General features: G+C 34.9%; 4 protein-coding genes and 1 non-coding gene across 6 annotated transcripts; 4 read left to right on the forward strand and 1 right to left on the reverse strand.

The window, feature by feature from the left end:
- Positions 1–836: 836 nt before the first annotated feature.
- Positions 837–5110, forward strand: LOC125826555 (uncharacterized). Its single transcript, XM_049505906.1, has 5 exons — positions 837–1014; positions 3030–3102; positions 3293–3446; positions 3870–3911; positions 4041–5110. The coding sequence occupies exons 1-5, from the start codon at positions 935–937 to the stop codon at positions 4919–4921; spliced, it is 1230 nt and encodes a 409-aa protein (XP_049361863.1). The 5' UTR covers positions 837–934; the 3' UTR covers positions 4922–5110.
- Positions 5111–5576: 466 nt separating this feature from the next.
- Positions 5577–9466, forward strand: LOC125826549 (plant UBX domain-containing protein 10-like). The gene is made up of 4 exons (XM_049505901.1): positions 5577–6476; positions 8455–8625; positions 8725–8928; positions 9121–9466. The coding sequence occupies exons 1-4, from the start codon at positions 5685–5687 to the stop codon at positions 9349–9351; spliced, it is 1398 nt and encodes a 465-aa protein (XP_049361858.1). The 5' UTR covers positions 5577–5684; the 3' UTR covers positions 9352–9466.
- Positions 9467–9992: 526 nt separating this feature from the next.
- TRNAV-AAC (transfer RNA valine (anticodon AAC)) lies at positions 9993–10066 on the reverse strand. The gene has a single exon. It is a non-coding gene; the product is annotated as a tRNA-Val (tRNA).
- A 145-nt stretch (positions 10067–10211) lies between these two features.
- LOC125826078 (probable serine/threonine-protein kinase WNK10) lies at positions 10212–13817 on the forward strand. 2 transcript variants are annotated; one of them, XM_049505372.1, is made up of 7 exons: positions 10239–10727; positions 11582–11619; positions 11729–11956; positions 12057–12277; positions 12367–12524; positions 12604–12997; positions 13075–13817. In XM_049505372.1, the coding sequence occupies exons 1-7, from the start codon at positions 10641–10643 to the stop codon at positions 13716–13718; spliced, it is 1770 nt and encodes a 589-aa protein (XP_049361329.1). In that variant the 5' UTR covers positions 10239–10640; the 3' UTR covers positions 13719–13817. The 2 variants fall into 2 exon arrangements, with proteins under 2 accessions (XP_049361330.1, XP_049361329.1); XM_049505373.1 differs by lacking the exon at positions 11582–11619 and having other exon boundaries at positions 10212–10727.
- A 1707-nt stretch (positions 13818–15524) lies between these two features.
- Positions 15525–20131, forward strand: LOC125826076 (oligopeptide transporter 7-like). Its single transcript, XM_049505371.1, has 7 exons — positions 15525–15571; positions 15776–16269; positions 16350–16447; positions 18114–18683; positions 18817–19072; positions 19213–19395; positions 19506–20131. The coding sequence occupies exons 1-7, from the start codon at positions 15535–15537 to the stop codon at positions 20115–20117; spliced, it is 2250 nt and encodes a 749-aa protein (XP_049361328.1). The 5' UTR covers positions 15525–15534; the 3' UTR covers positions 20118–20131.
- Positions 20132–21624: the final 1493 nt, after the last annotated feature.

The raw sequence follows: 21624 nt of genomic DNA on the forward strand, positions 1-21624 counted from the left end.
GAAGAGTTAGTCCCTGCAATGAGAAACTCATGAGTGAAAATAACAAATAAAAGTTATTTGATTTAGTATAATATTGTTAATGTGTAGTACCTATAACAAGAATAATCTGATTTTGAGAATAACCAGTCATTAAAGTATTTGAGAAACAACAAAATAAAAAAATATAAAACCTAATTTGTAAAACTTTTTAAAATTGAACGTCAGAATATTATGAACTTTAACTAAGATACAAAACCAAGATATAGGAGAATAATAAAATTATAGAAACAAACCTATATGTATAATGTTGATTTGTACATGCAAATATGTATTAAGAGGATGAAGGAAGAAATAGGGAGAAGATGAAGGAAGAAAAATGGTTGGTGGACGTGTGGGTGGGAACGGTAGACGTGAGATGTGATTTATGTGAATATAAAAAAATTGAGTTGTTAATGTGAACCATTAATTAAGAAATTTAAATTTAAGATAGTTATCCAATATCATATTTAAGGGATTTGTGTATCTAATTAAATCTTTTAAAATATATGATATAAATATTAAAAGTGGTAGTATATGTAATTGTTTTAAACTAGAGGTAAATATAGTATATATGGTAGTGATGTATGTATAATTATGTAGTTTTTCCTTTAATAAATTCATTAAATAGGTACAAATATTAAATTAAAATTCAATTATTATCATTTAAAATCATCCTTCTAAAATTCAGAAGGTTTCGCCTGGTGATTTTTGGCCCAATAACTTTGAGCCCATTCAGGTACCCACTGGAGCTCCGAGAAAGAAAAAGAAAGTTCGTCGTCTTTCTTCCTTACATGAAAAAAAAAAAAAACTTCGCGGGGTTTCCAGAGAGATTGTTCGAATTTTTTTTGCTCAAGCAAAAAGCTATAGCTTTCAAAGTTTTGATCTTTTTATCTTATTAATTGCTTTACTTTTTGCCATGGCCGACGAAATTATAACATCGGAGGCAGTTTCAAGTTCGTCTGAGCTGAACTCGTCGTCTCGTATAATATGTCGGGTGTAAGTATTGTTAATTTTTTAGCTTTAATTTCAATATATAAGTTTTTTATGCTTTATTGGTTTCTTTAGTTGATTCAATTTTTCAGCTCTTCAGCAAGTTTTTGAGTTTTCTGCTTAAACACTCAATTGGGATGTTATCAATATTGGGTTTTTGGCTTGTCGTGCTCAAATTAGAAACTAGAAGTAACTTAGAATTAAATGGACTAAGCAACTCATGCTTGGGTTAGTGTAGTTTGCCTTCATTACACTCCCCTCTTTAGGTGTGGCTCCTGTGAACACGGGATGGTTTGTGCACCAGGTTGACCTTTTTTGGAATGAAATGGACGAATAGAACGGAATATTAATCGTCAAATAGCATGGGCAATAGGATGTTGAGGTCCGAAATTTGAAGTGAATTCTTTTTTATAAAGAGAATTCATATAGATGACCCCAGCTAATTTGGGGTTGAAGGGTAGTTGATTGATTGATTTGTTGGAGTCTTATTTGCATCTTCCTGACATTTAGATTGAGTTGAGAGTTTTGATTTGTGGGTTATGCCATTTGTGATTTGTCACAGATTTTTTTTTTCTATTTGCATGTTGATATAGAGAAATGAGTGTAGTTCTTTCAGATGACAATGAAATCAAAAGATGGATTGTTATACATGAACTTTAGTACAACCGTATGTGTAACAAAGTTGACCAGAATTTGGTGTACTTGGGTCACTTTGTTTGCAGAAGACTCTTAGTGAATGCTAAAATGTTGGATAAGTGCATTTCCCAAAAGTCTTCACGTTATGGGTTACTTTTTGGGGTGGGAAGGGTGGGGAATGGAGTCTATTTGAATCTGCTAGCGGTTAGGCTGATTTGTATAAATTAGTAATATAATAATGCTTTGACAAGACTGTAGAGTTCATTGAGATAAGCAGAGAAAATTAAGGGAATAAAAGGGAAACAAAACGAAATCATACATCATTCATGTCTCATAGCACCAAAGCTATTGATCTGCAACTTCGAGTTCAAATTCAGATTTTTAGATTCTAGGACCAGAATGCAAACTGCTCAGTTATGGATGCTTAATAGTACAAAAGTTGCCTTTTCGTCACAGTGAACTGCTTGATCTGTCTAAACATTCACCAAATGGAACTTACCCGGATGGATGACGGATGAACTTTCACTCATGCGTTACCAACATATTTGACTAGTTCCCCATTCAGGGATTTTGGAGTGCCTATATGATGCCTATCTTATAAATGTATTATGCTTGCACAATTATGGACACAGGCAGGCTTAGCATTTGAGGGATCAAAGTGATTATCAGACATGTTAGTGTATAGTCCATCTGATTTTTTTTATTGATGAAGAGTCCATCTGAAAATTGAACAAGATACTGTACAATTTCATGTTAAAATCCTCATTGTTTGGGGTATTCAGTTGTCTCCCTTAAAGATCTAAAAATATAAACCTAATACTTTCCTCCTATGGTATTGAGGCGAATAATTTTTCATTCACTGTAGGATATGTGAAGGTTGAAACATTATTTCAGGTGAAAGGGGATCAATTCCTGGAATTGAACTCATGAACATGGAAGTTTCACCTACATAGTTCATCTATTCTTTAGTTCCTTCCTATTCTACATTCTGGGCATACTAGAAGTTATTCACTAAGACGAATATGTTGACTTCATCATCATTTACTATTTTGACCTGCCTATTTTACATTCTACCAATGCTGCACATGAGAAGTCTCATCAAAAGTTTCAGATTGTGCAAATCTCTGATCATTTCTATCATGGAATCTACTTCATTTATGATTACCAGTTTGCGCCAAAAAACTAGCAAAAAATACACACATTCTGAGGTTATCTTGGAAAGACCAAAAGAAAAGTTGTGTATGCATTGATTCCTATCGTATTTTTTCCCATGCTTATTCAATATTATGGGAAAATTGAAAATCTCATAATTTCTTCTTAGCAAGTTGCTTGTCTATCAAAATTGTGAGTGGCTATAATAACAGCAATGCTTACTTTTTGTGCAGTTGTCAAAAGCAATTTTCGCAGTATACCTGTCCTCGGTGTAATACCCGTTATTGCTCTCTGCCTTGTTACAAGGTAAGTGAAAAATCCGCTCCTAAGTGAAGCTGGGAAAACTATGATTTTTTGCACTTCCTTTTTTTTTTCTTCCGAAATCTACCTACGCTGAAAGTTGTTATTGTTAGCATGTGATGGCTATAAGTCCCATATATTGTGGAGCATCTATTGAACCATCGTCCCTGATTTTTCTTAATGATATTGGTGGCAGTCTCATAGTCTTCGTTGCACTGAATCCTTTATGAGAGAGAATGTCATGGAGGAACTACAGCATTTGCAACCAGATGATGGAAGTAAGCAGAAAATGCTGGACATACTTAAACGATTCCACTCAGAAGATGAAGCAGACATTATGGATGAAGATGGTAAGCATTGCTTTGTGTCTGCAATAATGAATCTATTCCTGCTTGATGCGTTTCCACAGAATGACATTTCATTAATTATTATCGTGTTGAGAGGAGTAACATGAATCTTGTTTTTGTTTTCTACAATTTAAAAAAAATAAAAATTTCATTGATACTACTTTTGTTGTACTTCACAATAAGGATGTTTGATTTGCTCAACAAATTTTGTTTCAGGGGATTCTTGTTGTATTCATGTATCATCAATCATGTTGCTTTGCGATGTGGTTGTATGAATGAATCTTATATAATACTCACTCTACCTTACCATATTTTCATGAAATTATTGAACTGACGATACATGCATTATAGAGGACAACACGACTTACATTTTTTATCGCTGCAATTCTTAACCATAACTTTCCCTTATTGATCTTGTTACATCAGATTCCCCGTTGTCTGAGGAAACTATTCAAAAAGTTCTATCTGGTATGTTCCCGAAATTTCAGATTTTGATTCTATTTTTTCTCCTCTTGGTTCTTTGGGTTTCCTTCAAGTTAAATTCTTCTTCTTCTTTTTTGCGGGTGGGTTGTTGTGGTCGCTTCCTTTTGTATGCAGGAAACCAGATAAGTTTTGAAGATTTGTCTGCTGAAGAAAAGAAACATTTCCAAAGGGCTGTTGCCTCAGGTGAGTTGAGCAAATTGATTAAGCCCTGGGAGCCGTGGTGGTCGAAGCCTTCTGCCACTTACATATCTCTTGGTCAGGATGGAACTCAACTAGTCCAGCCACTTGTGAAGGAGGATACAGCTGTGTCTTCGGAAGATGGATTAGAAAGTGACCCTTTGCACGACATTCCACTTGGCCCCGACTCTCCATTACCTTCAGTTAGTAAGCTCAGTGCAGCCGGGCCATCCCCTTTACTGGCTGTTCACCTTGTTGATATCATGTACAGTTATTGCTTTACTCTTCGCCTCTACAATGGTGACTGGCAATCAGATCCCATAGGACCAGCCACAGTTTTGTTGAGCGTCTCTTCTGTTCTTGGTCAAGGGGGGCAGCCAGAGACAGTCCTGGAAGCTCTATCCCACTGCATGGAGCAAACATGCTCACCAGCCTTCAGACACATGGGTGGACTGCAATTTGCATTGGGGCTAATCAACGACACAATAACCCTTCTTCATCTTGATACTCCAGCCTTAGTTTGCATGCTTTGTGATCTAAGGAGGCTAATCCAATACGCGGAGAAGGATTTGAAGTCAGAGAAGTCCCGCAAGTCCAAAAGTTCTGAAATCAAAACGAAGCTCAAGTCTGCAGAAAGGAAGGTTTATTTTATCATGTGTTGGGCTCACGAGCAGCCACAAGAAGCTTGGTCTTCCATAGCAGCCATTGTTGAGGCAGAGAAGAGCCGACTAGTGGAATTCATAGGGAGTAAGACGAGTGTTCCGAAAATGAAGAAAGTACAGAATGAGGGCAAGCCTCTGATTAAGGAGGTTGAATAACTGTCTCTTCCTTCTGCATGACAAGCTGCAGCAGAAAACACAAGAATCAGTGATGCTTGTAAAGATGTTAAGTTCAGATCACTGAGTTTTGACTTTGTATGATTGCCTGAATTTTTTTATTCACTTTCTCTTTGAAACTTTTTCATGGGCCACTGAAACAATTTAAGAGAAGAAAAGAAAAGGCTTATATGGAAAAGAGATAATTTACTTATCTGCCTTATTACTATTACTAATGTACTATTGTTAAAAAAAAAGTTGTTCATTTTTATTCGTTCAGTTTGTAGTTTGTATACAAATGAAAAGATATTTTATGGTTTAGTTCCTCTTTGTTGACTATAGTTATTTCTCAATGCATTTCTTGAAATATTAAATTCATTACTCAAGGGAGCATATCGTAAGATTGTCATTCTCTTTATTCCTCCATTCACTTTGACTCATCATATTTGTAAATCTGACTAATCTTTAGAGCTAAATTAAATTAATTTACTATTTAAATGTTGGGAAAACTTTTTTAAAAAAAAACTATAAATTGCAATCTTGTGAAAATGGCAGATTTGTAATTTCGAGTTAGTCAGAGCCCATTTCTGGCTAAAATTTCTAATCAATGAACTGATAAAACCCAGTCCATTACAGTGGAAGAAGTTTCGTGATTTTCTCTTATTGTCATTTCATCGAACAGTTGCAGAGCACTCATCGGAAAATTCTCAATGAACACATAACGAGCAAAAACTTTCACCGGAAATTTGTAGAGAAATCGGAGAAAATGGGTGATGTAGCTGATAAGATAGCTTATTTTCAAGCGATCACCGGGGTGGAAGACGCCGGTTTGTGCACTGAGATCCTCGCTGCCCATGGCTGGGATCTCGAACTGGCGATCTCTGTTTTCACCTCGCAAAATCACCATCCTGCTACTGAGTATGCATCCGAACCCACCACCTCCAATACACCACCAACGAGCACGAATCAACCACCGGCAGAAACTGGACTCGTTGCCGGTGGCCGCGGCGGACCGCCGGGATTAGCTTGGAAGATTATTACTCTCCCCTTCTCCATCATTTCCGGTAGTCTAGGGTTGATTTCAGGTGCTGTGGGGTTGGGTGTATGGGCGGCAGGTGGTGTACTTTCGTATTCGTTGAGAATGATCGGTTTCAATTTGGGGCTTAATGGTGAATCCTCTTCACCTTTGGTATCTGTATCTGCATCAGCAGCGGAGGCAATGAGTTTCGTGGATAGTTTTGATAGGGATTTTGGGAGTATTAGGCCGAGTTTTATTGCTGAAGGTTTTATGGATGCTTTGCAGAGGTCTAGGCATGAGTTTAAGCTGCTTTTTGTGTATTTACATTCGCCTGAGCATCCAGATACGCCTATGTTTTGTGAAAGGACTTTGTGTAATGAAGCATTGGTAGCATTTATCAATGAGAATTTTGTTGCTTGGGGCGGAAGTATTAGAGCTAGTGAGGGTTTCAAGATGAGTAATAGCTTGAAGGCATCAAGGTTTCCTTTTTGTGCTGTTGTAATGGCTGCGACAAACCAAAGGATTGCTCTGCTTCAGCAGGTAAACAAAAAGTTATATGATTGTTTTGTTTTATAATGCTGTATAATATGGTGCAGTTCTATTTTGGTTGAGTATATGCAAATACTAAATCCAGAACTAGAAGTTGCTTTATTTAGTTAGAGACTAGCTTTCTATTACGTGTTGGAAACTATAAATTCTAGACTGAATAGGGATCACTAACTCAAAAGCAGTCAGCCGAATCATCTGGATAAACTTGGGATTGCTTGAGAAGTAAATCCTTGAAGCTATTCCTTCCACAAGTTCAAGCATCTGTAGCTTTTTAGTGTGATAGAGTCCTCTATAACTTGTTAACAGTCCTTTATATTGGTTAACCCTGTATAGAAGAACCCATATGACATATCAGAAGACAATGCATGTCAAAATATGATTTTTTTATGGATTGCATGATTTTGTTTAAGGACTTTGGTCGACAATATTGGACTGGGACAGAGCAATGATGACATTAACCAGTTTGTTGACCTACCTAATTTTGCATGAGATGCTCTTGAGTTTGTCAAGCACTCAAGCCTCTATCGTCAAGCCTGAACTTTGTTCTGCTTCTTACTTAAAAAAACTATCTCTTATGCGTAGCCTAATGGATTGGCTAGAAGCCTAGGATGTATTTGCTTATACACAGTGCATATCCGCTGTTTCTTATGTCACTAATAATGAAGTACATATGAGGAAATGAGAGACTTTTTGTTAGCAACGTTGGTTAGTTCAAGAGGATCAAATTGATTATGGGATATAAGATGATATGATTGCTTATCTAACTCCAAGTAGTTTTTTCTGGCTATTTGTGTTAACTTCGTCATACTGTTATACTAGTAAGTATCTGGAAGTTTCTTTCGAATTATGTAGACTTATAGTGTATCTTGAGTGTATATAATTGTTGTATGCTTAGCTAAGATGATATCTGAGATTTAGATATGTTGATGGCTTATGGATGTTATGTCCCTCTTTTTGTTACTTAATTATAACCTTGGATGAAATAGAGAGAAATGTGGCTGCTCCTATGACTCTATGTCACCTTTTTCCTACCCAGAGTCAAACCTTACGCTTCCTGCATAGATATCAGTGCACATATACTTATAAAAGAAATAAAAATCAGGGCTGTTCCATTCTTAAAAAAAAAGTTGAAAAAATCAGGGCATATATGTATAAAGCAGTAATCTGGTTAATATCTGCTGGCTTCTACAAACTTGACACCTTAAAGAAAAGGGAAAAAGTAACTGTCACAAAAGTTTCATTATTTTGGAACAATGTTCTAGTATTTTTTGTTAAGTAAAAAGAGTGTGCGTTGGTATGAATAATATGATTGTTGTTAGAGGCAGGCTGATAACCTCTTGCAGACAACATTATCCTCAATTCTCTTCCTTTTTTTGGGTCAACCCCTAATTCTCTTTTACGCGTCACTGTTTCTTGCAAGCTCAGTTTCTTTCGCCTCCTTGTCTTCTGTTAATTGATACATGTTCATGATGTTAGAAGCTATAGTTTTGAAACTAAACACCCCTTTGGAGTGTGGTGTGGGGATATCTCTTTCTGTCTCTAGCAACTATCTTAAAAGACATTACATTGATTAGCACTGGTTAGCTTTTGGCCCTGTTTTATTTTGTGCTTCATTGTTTGGCCTAGTCAATTCGACTTAATAGGAAATGTTTTGTCATTCAGTGGGTACATATCACGTGCAGATTTTTCTGTGGTTTATGTTAGATCTGTCCTTTTCTATTGTCTTAATCCTTCTTAGCTATACCATAAGCTAGATATGGAGGCTTGTATCTTTTGTTGTGAAAAGCTAATTAAAGTTCTATTTGCCTTGTTATATACCAAAAGAACTGCAAATTCGTACCAGATACTAGCTAATGTTTAGTGTAGAAGCGAACTTACTGGCCTGCCTTTTTCTATTAAAGCTGCTTCATTGACCTCTCCTTTACTTTGATGGCTTTTTGTACATCATAGTCTGATGAGCACTTTGCAGGTTGAGGGGCCAAAATCTCCTGATGAACTGCTTACTGCACTGCAAATGGTGCTCGAGGAAAGTGCACCTGTGCTTGTTTCTGCCAGGCTTGAAGCAGAAGAAAGGAGAAATAATATCCGACTAAGAGAGGAGCAGGATGCTGCTTATCTTGCTGCACTAGAGGCTGATCAGGTATATAGTTTTAGGTTTTTAAAATAGGCTTTAGCAGTTCAATTTTGAGAAAGGGTACAAAGTAATTTGTGCGCTGCTGAACTGTTCATCCTATACCAGGCTAGAGAGCGTCAGAGGCAAGAAGAGCAAGAGCGGCAGGAAAGGGAAGCTGCTGAAGCTGAAAGGAAAAGAAAGGAGGAAGAAGAGGCTCGTGAAAGAGCAGCTCATGAAGCTGCTGAAAGAGAAGCTGCATTGGCTAAAATACGTGAGGAGAAATTACAGTCACTGGGCCCTGAACCTGCAAAGGGTCCCGATGTTACTCAAGTAATCATCTTGTTCTTGTTTCTTTTATTTAAACATGCATCAGTCTATGTCATAACTCTAGAAACATGGTTGTTTCTATTGGTTTTGAGTAAGCAACTAGAAAACTTGCGAGTAAAATACACATACTAAATGCAGTAGAAATTGCTACTTTTCAGATGATTAAATTATTTGTTGGTTTCTTGTATCCTGCAGGTTTTGGTAAGGTTTCCTACTGGTGAGCGCAAAGAGAGAAGATTTCAATGTAGTACAACTATACAATCTCTGTATGACTATGTCGATTCTCTTGGATGCCTGGAGGTTGAAAAATTCAGCCTCGTGTCCAACTTCCCTCGCACAGTCTATGGCTCAGAGAAGCTCTCTCTGTCCTTGAAAGATGCTGGATTACACCCTCAGGCCAGCCTTTTTGTTGAATTGAACTCATGAGAACGATTGCTGTCTTGTGCTAGAGATAATAACATTTGTTGAAAATGGTTGTATGTCAATTAGAATTGGGCAATGAATTCAATTAGATGCACTTTTGTCTATTGTACCCTAGTTAATTTTCTACTGCTTTATCGTTAAGTTTCTGTTAATACATATATAGTTCAATTGTAATTGGCTGTAAAATCAATGACCACTTAATCTAGCAGATTATCGTTATATTCACATGAAACTCCAGATTGCAAATGGATTCAGGTACCGTCTTTTGATTGCATTTTTCAATAGGTAGAGTAATGTTACTCAAATCTAACAACTAAGAATGAGCAAAAACCATCCAACAAGTACATGTAAGTTGCTTGCAGTATTGCTGAAAAGAAGACCAATTGATTATGGGAAATTGTTGTACACTAAACACTTTGAGGTACCCAAATCTTAATCATGAACACACAAATATATATATCTGTATCTCTCTCTCTATATGTATATATCAAAACATGCGAATTGGCAAAATCTTTGCTGTTTTTTGATACTCTGTGAAATCGATCGTGCATGAAAGTTAACTCGAACACCATTGTCAATAAAGAAAGACCAAAATGTAGCAAGACACAAGCAAGCAAGCTTGGAGAAAACAAAATATACAAAAATGGCTTCGTCCGGGCTCGAACCGGAGACCTTCAGTGTGTTAGACTGACGTGATAACCAACTACACCACGAAACCTTGTTGTTCTAAGTACCAATTTTTTTAATAAATTATAATTTTCAGCCACTAATTACGTTTAAGATTGTAATACGCGGCTAATTAGACGTTAAATCAACGGCGATTAGCAACTTGATTATCTGAAAAGCGAAAGGTTAGTTGTCAAAAGTTGACAAATTATTAACCCTTTAACTCAAAAACTGCCATTTTTCCAGCTGCTTCTCTCTTCTCCATTCCCCTAAATTCTCTATTAACAAATTATGATTTTTTTAGGGATTTTGAGATTTAGGTTTTGAAATTTGTTTGCCCTAATTAATCTAGCTAGCTATATGCGTTTCAGTACTGTGTTTGAATTGTTAATTAGTTGAATTCTTCAAATGGGGGTTCTCAATTTTTCCGGTTTAATTTTGCTGAAAGCTGAGCTTTTTCAATTCCAATTCCGATTTGGAAGAGTTATTGATTCCTATTCTGTCGCCTGTGAAGCATTTTCTGAACCCTTTCTTTGATTTCATTAATTTTCTTCTTCTCTAAGTTTAGTTCTTTTTCTTTTTTTTTTTTTTTTTTTTTTTTTTGTTTTGTTTTTGGGTTTGGAGAGATGAATTCTGCGAGTTCTTGGTTTGAAAAAGTGAAATTGGATGAACCTGAAATTGTTGAAGTATCACCAGACGAGAGATACATTCGGGTAATTTCTATTTTTCTCTTTATGGTTTCTATTTATATTTGCCAAGTTTCTATTTTAGGATTATCTGATTAATCCAACTGTAGGTCCTGCTCGTTGTACTTTGTTCATTTCATTTTATAAGTTAATGCTAGAAAATTGTGGTAGTTGTATCATTTGATTTGAAAGTGAGTCTTGTTAAAAAGGGCTTATCCCATATAAAAGGGTGTGGTGTAGTGGTCAATGAAGTGGTTGAGAGTCATGAGATCTCAGGAGTTTCCTGCGGGGATATTACATGTATTCCCCCTGGGGTAGCTACAAGCATAAACCAGTTTAATAAATTACGTAGAGTGATCGCACAAATTATTTGCAAGCTTGCTTGCACACACGTGGGGAAGTTGAATCTCTCTAAGAATGGAGAACCCCGGACGTGATATTGCTAAAAAGCACCTTTTTTATATTTAATGATAAGGTTATTAATCAACAAAGCAAAAATAAAATTCTTAAAAGATGAGATAAATTCAGAAGCACTTATTAGATAATATAACTAGGTGATTCTTTCCATTTGTCCTAGCCTTAGTGGATAGAGTGTATCACTATTGTTATTCCTTATGTTTGCCTTTCTGCAAAGGGTTCTTCAAGTGCCTATGAAGAGAGTTGAGAGGTTCACGAAGTGTTTACTTTAGGTCAGAAAAAAGCTTCAAAATCTTTATAAAAGGAAGAAAGATTGTCAACTTGTTAAAGATAGTAATATTTTTTTAAACTTTAAATTTAATTTTTGAGACATGATTGTGATTGGTTATCATATGATATTAATTTCTGTTTCATTTGTGGGTTTTGGTGGTATTGTCACCTTCTTTTTGTTTCTCTTCCTCCAGTATAGTGAAATCTTGGGAAGTGGAGCATTTAAGACTGTGTATGGCTCCGACACCCATCTCCTTTTATTTTCTTGCATTTTAAGTCTAACCTCATCAGCATTATACATTTTCAAGTCTTTAGCGATTTTCAAATCTTTTCATATGTAGCTACAAGGCGTTTGACAATATTGATGGAGTAGAAGTTGCCTGGAATCAAATTTGCATAGATGATGCTTTGCAGTCGCCTGAACATTTGGAGAGAACATATTCTGAGGTTCACTTGTTGAAAATGTTGAAGAATGAGAACATTATAAAATTATATACTTCATGGGTGGACGATGTGAACAAAAGTATTAATATGATCACCGAATTATTTAGTTCAGGGAGCTTAAGGCAGTGAGTACTATATTTCTTTCATATTTGCCCTTCTTATTTATCTTTCATGCAACCTCCAGATCTTTTTATTCTTGTATCTTTTGCGTTCTCTCCCTCTTAGCTATCGGAAAAAGCATAAGACAGTTGACACAAAAGCCATTAAACATTGGGCTAGACAAATTCTCCAAGGTTTACATTATCTCCATAGTCACAATCCACCGGTTATACATAGAGACTTGAAATGTGACAATATATTCATCAATGGAAACCATGGAGAAGTTAAACTTGGAGATCTTGGATTGGCGACAATTATGGAGCAACCTACTGTTCGAAGTGTTATTGGTAGTTATTTGACTTAGACTTGCTGTTTTGGCTCCATCAAAATTAATTGTTAACCCCTCTTACCATTCTTTGTGTTTTCTCTTTGTCAGGTACCCCTGAATTTATGGCCCCTGAGCTATATGATGAAGAATATAATGAACTTGTTGACATTTATTCTTTTGGCATGTGCATCTTGGAGCTAATAACAAGTGAATATCCATATAATGAGTGTAGAAATCAAGCACAAATTTATAAGAAAGTCACGTCTGTGAGTTTTAGTTGTTTTGGGCTTTTACTTTATTTTACTTGAAAATAATTGCAATGCTAAGGAAAATATTTGATTTCAGGGAATAAAGCCAGCGTCTTTAGCAAAAATAGCAGATCCTCATGTAAAACAATTTGTCGAGAAATGTTTGGCCCCAGTATCAGTAAGATTGAGTGCAGCTGAACTTTTGGAAGACCCATTTCTTTCATCCGAGAGCTTGAAAAACCCCGTATGTGATCATTTGCAGCCCACAAATTTTGTGCCTGAAGCACAAAGCTTGCCGAAGTCAAGTTTCATGGATGTAGACCTTGCACAAAAGTTACACAGTGACATGTCCATAGAAAGCAAGACTGCATCTCCTCGTTTTTCTAATCTAGATATCGTGAGACGAAATGGGAGAAACGAATTTAGGTTACAAGGTGACAAGCATGATGATCGTTCAATTGTGTTTTCACTGCGAATAGCTGAATTGACTGGTATTTGATCATTCTTACAGAATAATACATGGAGTATTTGCAAGCAAATGTTTGACTCTTTTCTCCATTTTTAACAGGTCGGATCAGGCATGTGCACTTTGTATTTTGTATTGATGCTGACACTGTGATGTCAATAGCTAGTGAGATGGCAGAGGAGCTTGAGTTGCCGAATGACGATGTGGCAACAATAGCTGAATTGATTACTGACTTCATTTTCAAACTCTCAACAAGCCAGAAATATTCTTTTGGGAGTTCGTCTGCAGTGAATAACTCATCCAATGATTCAACTTTGATAACAGAAGATCATATTATCGGTGAAGGCATTACATCTTTGAATCAAGGGAGAGCATCAACCTCAGATGTGGAGTATAACAACGTTTTAAGGTCTCTTGGCAATGAGTCAGATAACATCAATGTACCCAAAATCCATACTCTAAGCAACAGTAAGGGGAGTCTAGGTGATGCTGTAATGAGTGATTGTACCACCAAAACTTCAGGGATCTCCTTTGATAGCTTGCTGAATGTCATATCTAATGATTTCAGTTCTAACTCTCTTATCGACGGGGCAAATGACAAAAATCAATTGCAGGATCTCAAGTCGGAACTTGATGCCATCGATATACAGTATCAACAATCTTGTCGTGAACTCTCGAGAATGAGAGAGGAGGCAATTGAAAATGCTAGAAAGAAGTGGACTGGTAAAAAGAAAATATGTACTTAACTGTTTGGTACGTATTTTGGTTTTATTTCATTCTTTATCAAACTACCTAGCAGTGTTAATGAAGTGAATTGTTTGTATACATGCTCCTAGTTGAGCTTTTGCAAGCTTAGTGTTTCCTTTTGACTTGTGAGTTGCTCACCGGGAACATACAACAAAAACATACCCATTGAATCCCACAAGTGAGGTTGATTGTACGCAGACCTTGAGGCTCTTTCCCAAAGACCCTCGGCTCAAAGTGCAATAAAGAAGGAGGCAGCAGAGAGAGTGATAATCGAAAAACAATAAACAATATACTTAGATTATTGAAAACAATAAAAAACAACGATAAAATTCAACAATCAAGAACTACCAATCGAATAAAAAAGAAAGTGTGTTTACACATTACAATTGAAGAACAGGAAATTTTGGATATTGAAAAGACTTTTCCACACCTTAAGGCTTAAGTGATGATAAAATTGAATGTATTTCTAGTTAGCACATGATTAAGATTGCAATTACTTTGACGTTCAACATAAACATTATTAATATATGACGAATCTAACTCTTAATCGACCATAGAAAAGAAAACTCATTTGGTCGATCCGTCTCATACATAGTTGATTGACTAATATAAATAACTGGTCGTAAATTTTTCCTTGTTCTAACAGGTCTTTATAAAATAATTCGAATGAAAATTTTGACTTGTACACGATCGATAAATAGTCAATAATAGTCTAGTTTTTGTTTATGTAATTGAAATTTCAAGATATTATCATGGATTTTTTGATATGGAATTTGAAATTATATGATATGGTTATTTTCAAATTATAGGATTGAAAAATGAAAAGTGGCTAGTTCTTTGAGTACACACATTTCCTATTATAGAATACTACTTAAATGTCTATGTTCGTTAAATCAATTCGACTTTTGTCTATATACATATATACTATATAGTTTTAAAGAGTTTTATTTAGGTGGTCGTTTTCACGTCACAAAAATAAAACAAAATACAAGTTGTGTAAGTAATTATGATGGACCACAGCAGTCATCATCACATGCATATATAGACAGGAAATAATTAAAAGCGGATTCATAATTTAAATTAAATGAATTTAATTTTAAAGTTTTTTTTATATTAAACTCATTATAGTATCAAAATTCGGAATTATGTTGAAGAATCATGACGTGACACAACTTGATAGAAAAATACAATATTCTTCAATCTGTTATCTACTTGTAACTTTTTACTTTTAGTTGTCAAGAAAAAATGTCATCTTCATGCATCTTTTCAAAGAAAAGATACTACTGTTCTTCTAACCATCTATTTTTTACACCATCAACGTAGTAAATTATCCTCCCTATTTCAATTTTTAGATATATATCGTTTGACTTGACATTAAAGTAAAGAAAATAAAATTATAATTATAATCTAAAACAAATGTAAACACATGGAGGATTATAATTTAGTTAATTAATGATTAAAAAAGGAATTTTTAAAGTTAAAGTTGCTTGATCGGTGCAGTAATGTCTATTGTATGCGGTCCTATGTTGTATTTCTACAAAAAGAATATTTTCACAGCTCGTTCCCATATCATCCTGTTACGTGTTAGGTAGAGAGATTCTTCCACGTTTAAATGCAAATCATATGGTTCTAATGTATCTAATCCTTCTCTCTCTCTTTGTACTATTCAAGAATTCACCTAATCCAATAATACAGAAACAAGAATAAAATAAAAGATTCTCCAACATTTGAAAGCAAATATATAGGTAGAGGCAATAATTCATATATATCACTGGTCACATACAAAAAAAAAAAGAAACAAAACAAATTCAACCAATGGAAGAATCTGCATCTGCAATCAAGACTCCTCTTTGTAAGACTCTTTTTCTCCTAACTCAATTTGATTCTGTGTTGCTCGGGCTCTTTAAATATGTCAGTACATCCATCTGTATTAGATCCTAAAAAAACGAATGAGTTTTTATAGGATCTGACATGTTGTAACAACATTTCTGAAGGATCCGAACATTAACATAGGTGTATTTGAGATCCAAAATTGAAAACTCTGTCTGTTTTGTAGTATCCAATTTTGATCATGGCATTGCATCAAGCTCTAATGTCAAAGTCAACAAGGATGATGAAGACGAAAATTCGCCAATCGAACAAGTTGCTCTTACTGTTCCAACAACTGATGATCCTTCACTACCTGTACTCACTTTCCGAATGTGGTTTTTAGGGACACTTTCGTGTGTTCTGTTATCATTTTTGAACCAATTTTTTTGGTACAGAACAGAGCCATTGACAATTACAGCAATTTCAGCTCAAATTGCTGTGGTTCCTTTGGGTCAACTTATGGCTGCAAAGATAACAAAAAGGGTATTTTTGCAAGGATCTAAATGGGAATTCACTTTAAATCCAGGCCCTTTTAATGTTAAAGAACATGTCCTCATCACCATTTTTGCAAATTCTGGTGCTGGAACTGTTTATGCTATTCATGTTGTCACTGCTGTTAAAGTCTTTTATAAGAAAGACATTACCTTCTTTGTTTCTCTTATTGTTATCATCACAACACAGGTAATTAATCGTAACGACTGACTGACGATGTATATAACTTTAAACGGTGTAATTTTTTGATAAGATTTTTTGAATGGTAGGTGTTGGGATTTGGATGGGCTGGAATTTTCAGAAAGTATTTGGTTGAGCCAGCAGCCATGTGGTGGCCTTCCAATCTTGTCCAAGTCTCATTATTCAGGTAAGTTTCGTAATCGCCGTTACACTATCAAATAATAACTCGAGAGAGGTAATAATCGTTCATATTAATAACATATAGAATAAAAGTCATCACATTACATGTTAAAATCAGCAGCATAGGGAGTTCAATCGATCTTCTTCGTCGAAAAAGTTATATGGCATAATTGAGATAAAAATGATTTTTATACAAATATAAATTTTAAATTGAGAGAAATTGTTGATTGAGACCACGATCATTATTTTGGGTAGGTTGCGGCTGATAAATATGACAGCGACACTTGGACCCCACAAGTTGTTTTTTTGAAAATATTCTTTGGGAATTAGGTGAAAAATAAATAATTTTAGAAGATATTTATATGGGATATTAAATGGAAATTTCATTATGTTAGGTAATTAGATATATAAAATTATTTTTTCTTGAATACACACATTTAATTAGCGTTAATGACAAAGTCAATGAATGTTGCGAACGAAATAGTAGTAAAATTCAAACTCGTAACACTATGATCAAATTATAACCTTAAGATCATGACCGCGATGTTCCACAAGGGTGTTTGCAACATATTTTAAAGTGAGAAAATGGATTGCAATCACAATAAAATAAGAAGAAACATAACTTTATTCATCAAGATTGCGGGTACAATTCTGTTCTTGATTCTCCTCTCATAGGATTTATCCATGATTTGAGGGTCGTTAATGGCGTATTTCTCGAACTAAGATAATTTAGATTTGACCTCTATATGAATATTCCATGACTTTTATGGAATATATCGAGGTCTTGATACCTTTATGAAATTTTTGAGATGCCTTTTAAGAGAATTTAGTACCTTTATATAGGCATAAACTAGGGTTTATGATTGAGTAACCTCTAAGAATTCTAATTGAAACTGAACACACCTTCTAGAGTCACAATTTGAATTGAACACTAGAGTTCCACAATATTTCAATGTCTACAAATGCCCCCTGCTTCAAGGCTTGCCGGAGTGTAGACTTGACGAAACTCAAAGACAAGGCTTGAAGTACTTATTCTTCCACCTTTACGGCTTCAAGTTTTTAGATTTGATTTATGAGAGAAGAGATGAAGGCCAAATTTGGTCCTACTGGGCGTGTCAATTTGTTTGCAACAAATTTTAAAGTGACAGAAAATAAATTGCAATCACAATAAAATAAGAAGAAACATAACTTTATTCATCAAGATTGCAGGTACAATTCTGTCCTTTTCTTGATTCTCCTCTCATAAGATTTATCCATAATTCGAGGGTCATTAGTGACATATTTCTCGAACTAGGATGATTTAGATTTGACCTCTATATGAATATTCCATGACTTTTATGGAATATATCGAGATCTTGATCCCTTTATGAAATTTTTGAGATGCCTTTTAAGAGAATTTAGTACTCTTTATATAGGCATAAACTAGGGTTTATGATTGATTAGTCTCTAAGAATTCTAATTGAAACTGAACACACCTTCTAGTCTCTAAGAATTTGAATTGAACACGTCTTGCAGAGGCCCACAAAATTTCAATGTCTACAAAGGGACTACTCTTTTTCACATGAATATGTTTGTGGGATCTTTACACGTACAAGTATTCACATATTATACACTTATATATAGATTATACATCGGTCAGCTATTTTTAGTTTAACATAGAGCTTCATTTGCAGGGCTTTACACGAGAAAGAAGAACGTTCTAAAGGAGGGCTAACACGTACTCAGTTCTTTATAGTAGCCTTTATCTGCAGTTTTGCATACTACATTTTCCCTGGATATCTCTTTTCAATGTTGACATCTTTGTCATGGGTATGTTGGATCTTTCCAAAATCAGTGTTTGCCCAACAACTTGGTTCGGGCCTAAAGGGGCTTGGAATTGGAGCAATAGGCCTTGATTGGTCCTCTATTTCGTCCTACCTTGGAAGCCCATTAGCTAGCCCATGGTTTGCTACAGCTAATGTTGCTGCTGGATTCATATTTGTTATGTATGTTTTGACTCCAATATGTTACTGGTTAGATATCTTCAAAGCCAAAACATTCCCAATTTTCTCTGATGGAATGTTCACTTCCAATGGCCAAGTTTACAACATATCAAGTATCATTGACTCTAATTTCCATCTTAATATTGATGCCTACGAGCAACAAGGACATCTTTATCTTAGTACATTTTTTGCGGTTACTTATGGAGTTGGCTTTGCTGCTCTCAGTGCTACTGTCATGCATGTTCTCTTATTTCACGGAAGGTAAGAAACATTGGGTTGGGGCGAGCTTAAATAGCTTGGGACTGAGGCGTGATTGTAGTTGTTGTTGTACTAATTTGACATGCTATACATGAAAAAGGGAAAGTTATGTTATAATGAGTTTTATCGATTTCAGGGAGATATGGGAGCAGAGCAAATCAAGCTTCAAAGATCAGAAAATGGACATACACACTAGACTAATGAGCAAGTATAACCAAGTACCTGAGTGGTGGTTTTGGTGCATTCTTGTAGCGAACATTACACTCACTATCTTTGCTTGTGAATATTACAATGAACAACTTCAGTTACCTTGGTGGGGAGTTATTTTAGCTTGTGTCATTGCCTTTTTCTTTACCCTTCCTATAGGAATCATCACCGCCATTACCAACCAGGTAACATCTTTGCTTGGAGTTGGACACGAATCCAATTACTCAAAAGATCAATCAACTATACGAAATTACCTAGTAAAGTCATGTTTCTTTTGTCTGTAACAGAAAAGTCACTAAATTACTTATATTTTTGAACATTGTAGACACCAGGGTTGAATGTCATCACAGAATATATCATAGGATACCTTTATCCAGGATATCCGGTCGCTAACATGTGCTTCAAGGTTTATGGTTACATTAGTATGACACAAGCTATAGCTTTCCTCCAAGACTTCAAGCTTGGCCATTACATGAAAATTCCTCCAAGAATAATGTTTATGGCTCAGGTAAGCTACTCGCTAGAATGGATAACGTAGATGATTCTGTCTCTGCCCCTGTTAATGCTTACCATCATACATGTATAAGTACTTACAATAGTAGAAAATGTACAATGCAGGTAGTAGGTACTCTAATAGCAGGGTTCGTGTATTTGGGAACAGCATGGTGGTTAATGGAAACGATTCCAGACATATGCAACAAGACATTGTCCAACACGGTGTGGACTTGTCCTTCGGATCATGTGTTTTATGATGCATCAGTGATTTGGGGTTTGATTGCACCAAGAAGGATTTTCGGAGATTTAGGAACTTATGGGATGGTGAATTGGTTCTTCTTATTTGGCGCGATAGCACCAGTACTTGTGTGGTTAGCAGCAAGGGCATTTCCTAAGCAAGAGTGGATCAAACTGATCAGCATGCCAGTGCTAATAGGAGCAACAGGAATGATGCCACCAGCCACAGCTGTGAACTATACGACCTGGATCATCGTTGGGTTCTTATCTGGCTTTGTTGTTTATCGGTATAGACCAGATTGGTGGCAACGACATAACTATGTTCTTTCGGGTGCACTTGATGCTGGTTTGGCATTTATGGCAGTACTTATATATTTGTGTTTGGGCTTGGAGAACATAACTGTTAACTGGTGGGGAAATGATCTTGATGGATGTCCTTATGCTGCTTGTCCAACAGCTAGAGGCATTGTTACAGAGGGTTGCCCAGTTGTTTATTGAATTGTGAATAACAAAGTCAATTGGGTTGAGCTTCAAGTTGATGCATTATATTTTGTAAATTTGGTTCCTCACAAGTAGTACTGTGTCAAACAACTAAATATGTACCTTTTGCAAATAGAACAAATTATATATCCTTTAATATCTCCTTTGTTCCTTGCTTACAATTACAATTAATTAAAGAAGCAAAACAACATTAATGAAAATATGATACAAACATATATTTTTGACTTCACAATGCATAACACGTTATTTCCTACTGTCAGTCCTTTTAATTCTCAATCGCCGTCTTATTATATTAAGTGATTTTTGAATCACATCGTTATTTTTAAGAATAGAATTTTTTTACTCATAAACGTGTTAGAATTAATTTTACATAACCTTGTCAAATATATATATATATAAAAGTTGAACGATATTTGTATTATTAGTTGCTCTTCAATCTCAATTGTTCTTCTCATTATTTTTGAAATATTCAAGAGCTGAATGTGCATATTTAATAATTAGTCGGTAAGTTCACAAAATAAAATTTGTCATCAAATTTAGAAAATTTATGAATGTATAAATATTTGATATTCTACGACCCTTTTAGACAATAATAAAATATGAAAAAAAAAAATATGTAAAAGATTGATACATAAAAGATATAGTATTAAAAGAATCCTAACTCAATTTCTAATTATAAAATCAACTTAGGCTAATTTTTTCCAAAAGATCATTATAACCAAAAGAAAAGAAAGAATAATTACATGAATTTGCCCTTAAATTTAATTTTATAATACTTATTTCATTTGTGGTTCATATTATGATTACCTCTCTTACTTTAATGTATTATGTAATAATTTTCTTAACCTGATTATTACTAATTCATACACTCAAAAAGAAATTTAAATGATGAATTTCATTTTATAATAGTTCACTATATAGTTGGATTGATGAAATAATAATTAATTAAGAAGTAGATAAATGAGTTCAAAGTCTGATCTTCCAAACAATTTATACCCTCTTTTTAGCCAAAATAATAATAATAATAATAATAATAATAATAATAATTTAATTCTCTGTCTCCACTAAATCAAGTATAATTAAATATGTTCACACTAATCTTTAATTAATTATCCCTCCCTCCCGCCCTTATAAATATGTTGTTTTTGATAGTCACACATACAACTGTTTGATAATCACACATACAAGTTTTTGATAATCACACATACAAGTGTTTGATAATCACACATACAAGTTGTGTTGCCAAGTTTATGATTTTTTCTCAAAATAAAATGACCATTTATATCCCTTCCCAAGCGTCTCTTTGACTGTACTCCCTCACCCCTTCACTCACCAACCCTACACATTTATATCCCTTAATATTTTTATTTTATGGGAAAAGGCTCAAATATGTCATCGAACGTTGAGAAAAGATTCATCTAGGCATCCGTTAAAAGTTTAGCTCATCATCTATGCCATTTTCGTTTGAGAAGAGTTTTATCCATGTCACTATTTGTTAACTCTA

Source organism: Solanum verrucosum, unplaced genomic scaffold, assembly GCF_900185275.1.
Source record: "Solanum verrucosum unplaced genomic scaffold, falcon-dt-bn FXZP01000060.1, whole genome shotgun sequence".
Taxonomy (NCBI): domain Eukaryota; kingdom Viridiplantae; phylum Streptophyta; class Magnoliopsida; order Solanales; family Solanaceae; genus Solanum; species Solanum verrucosum.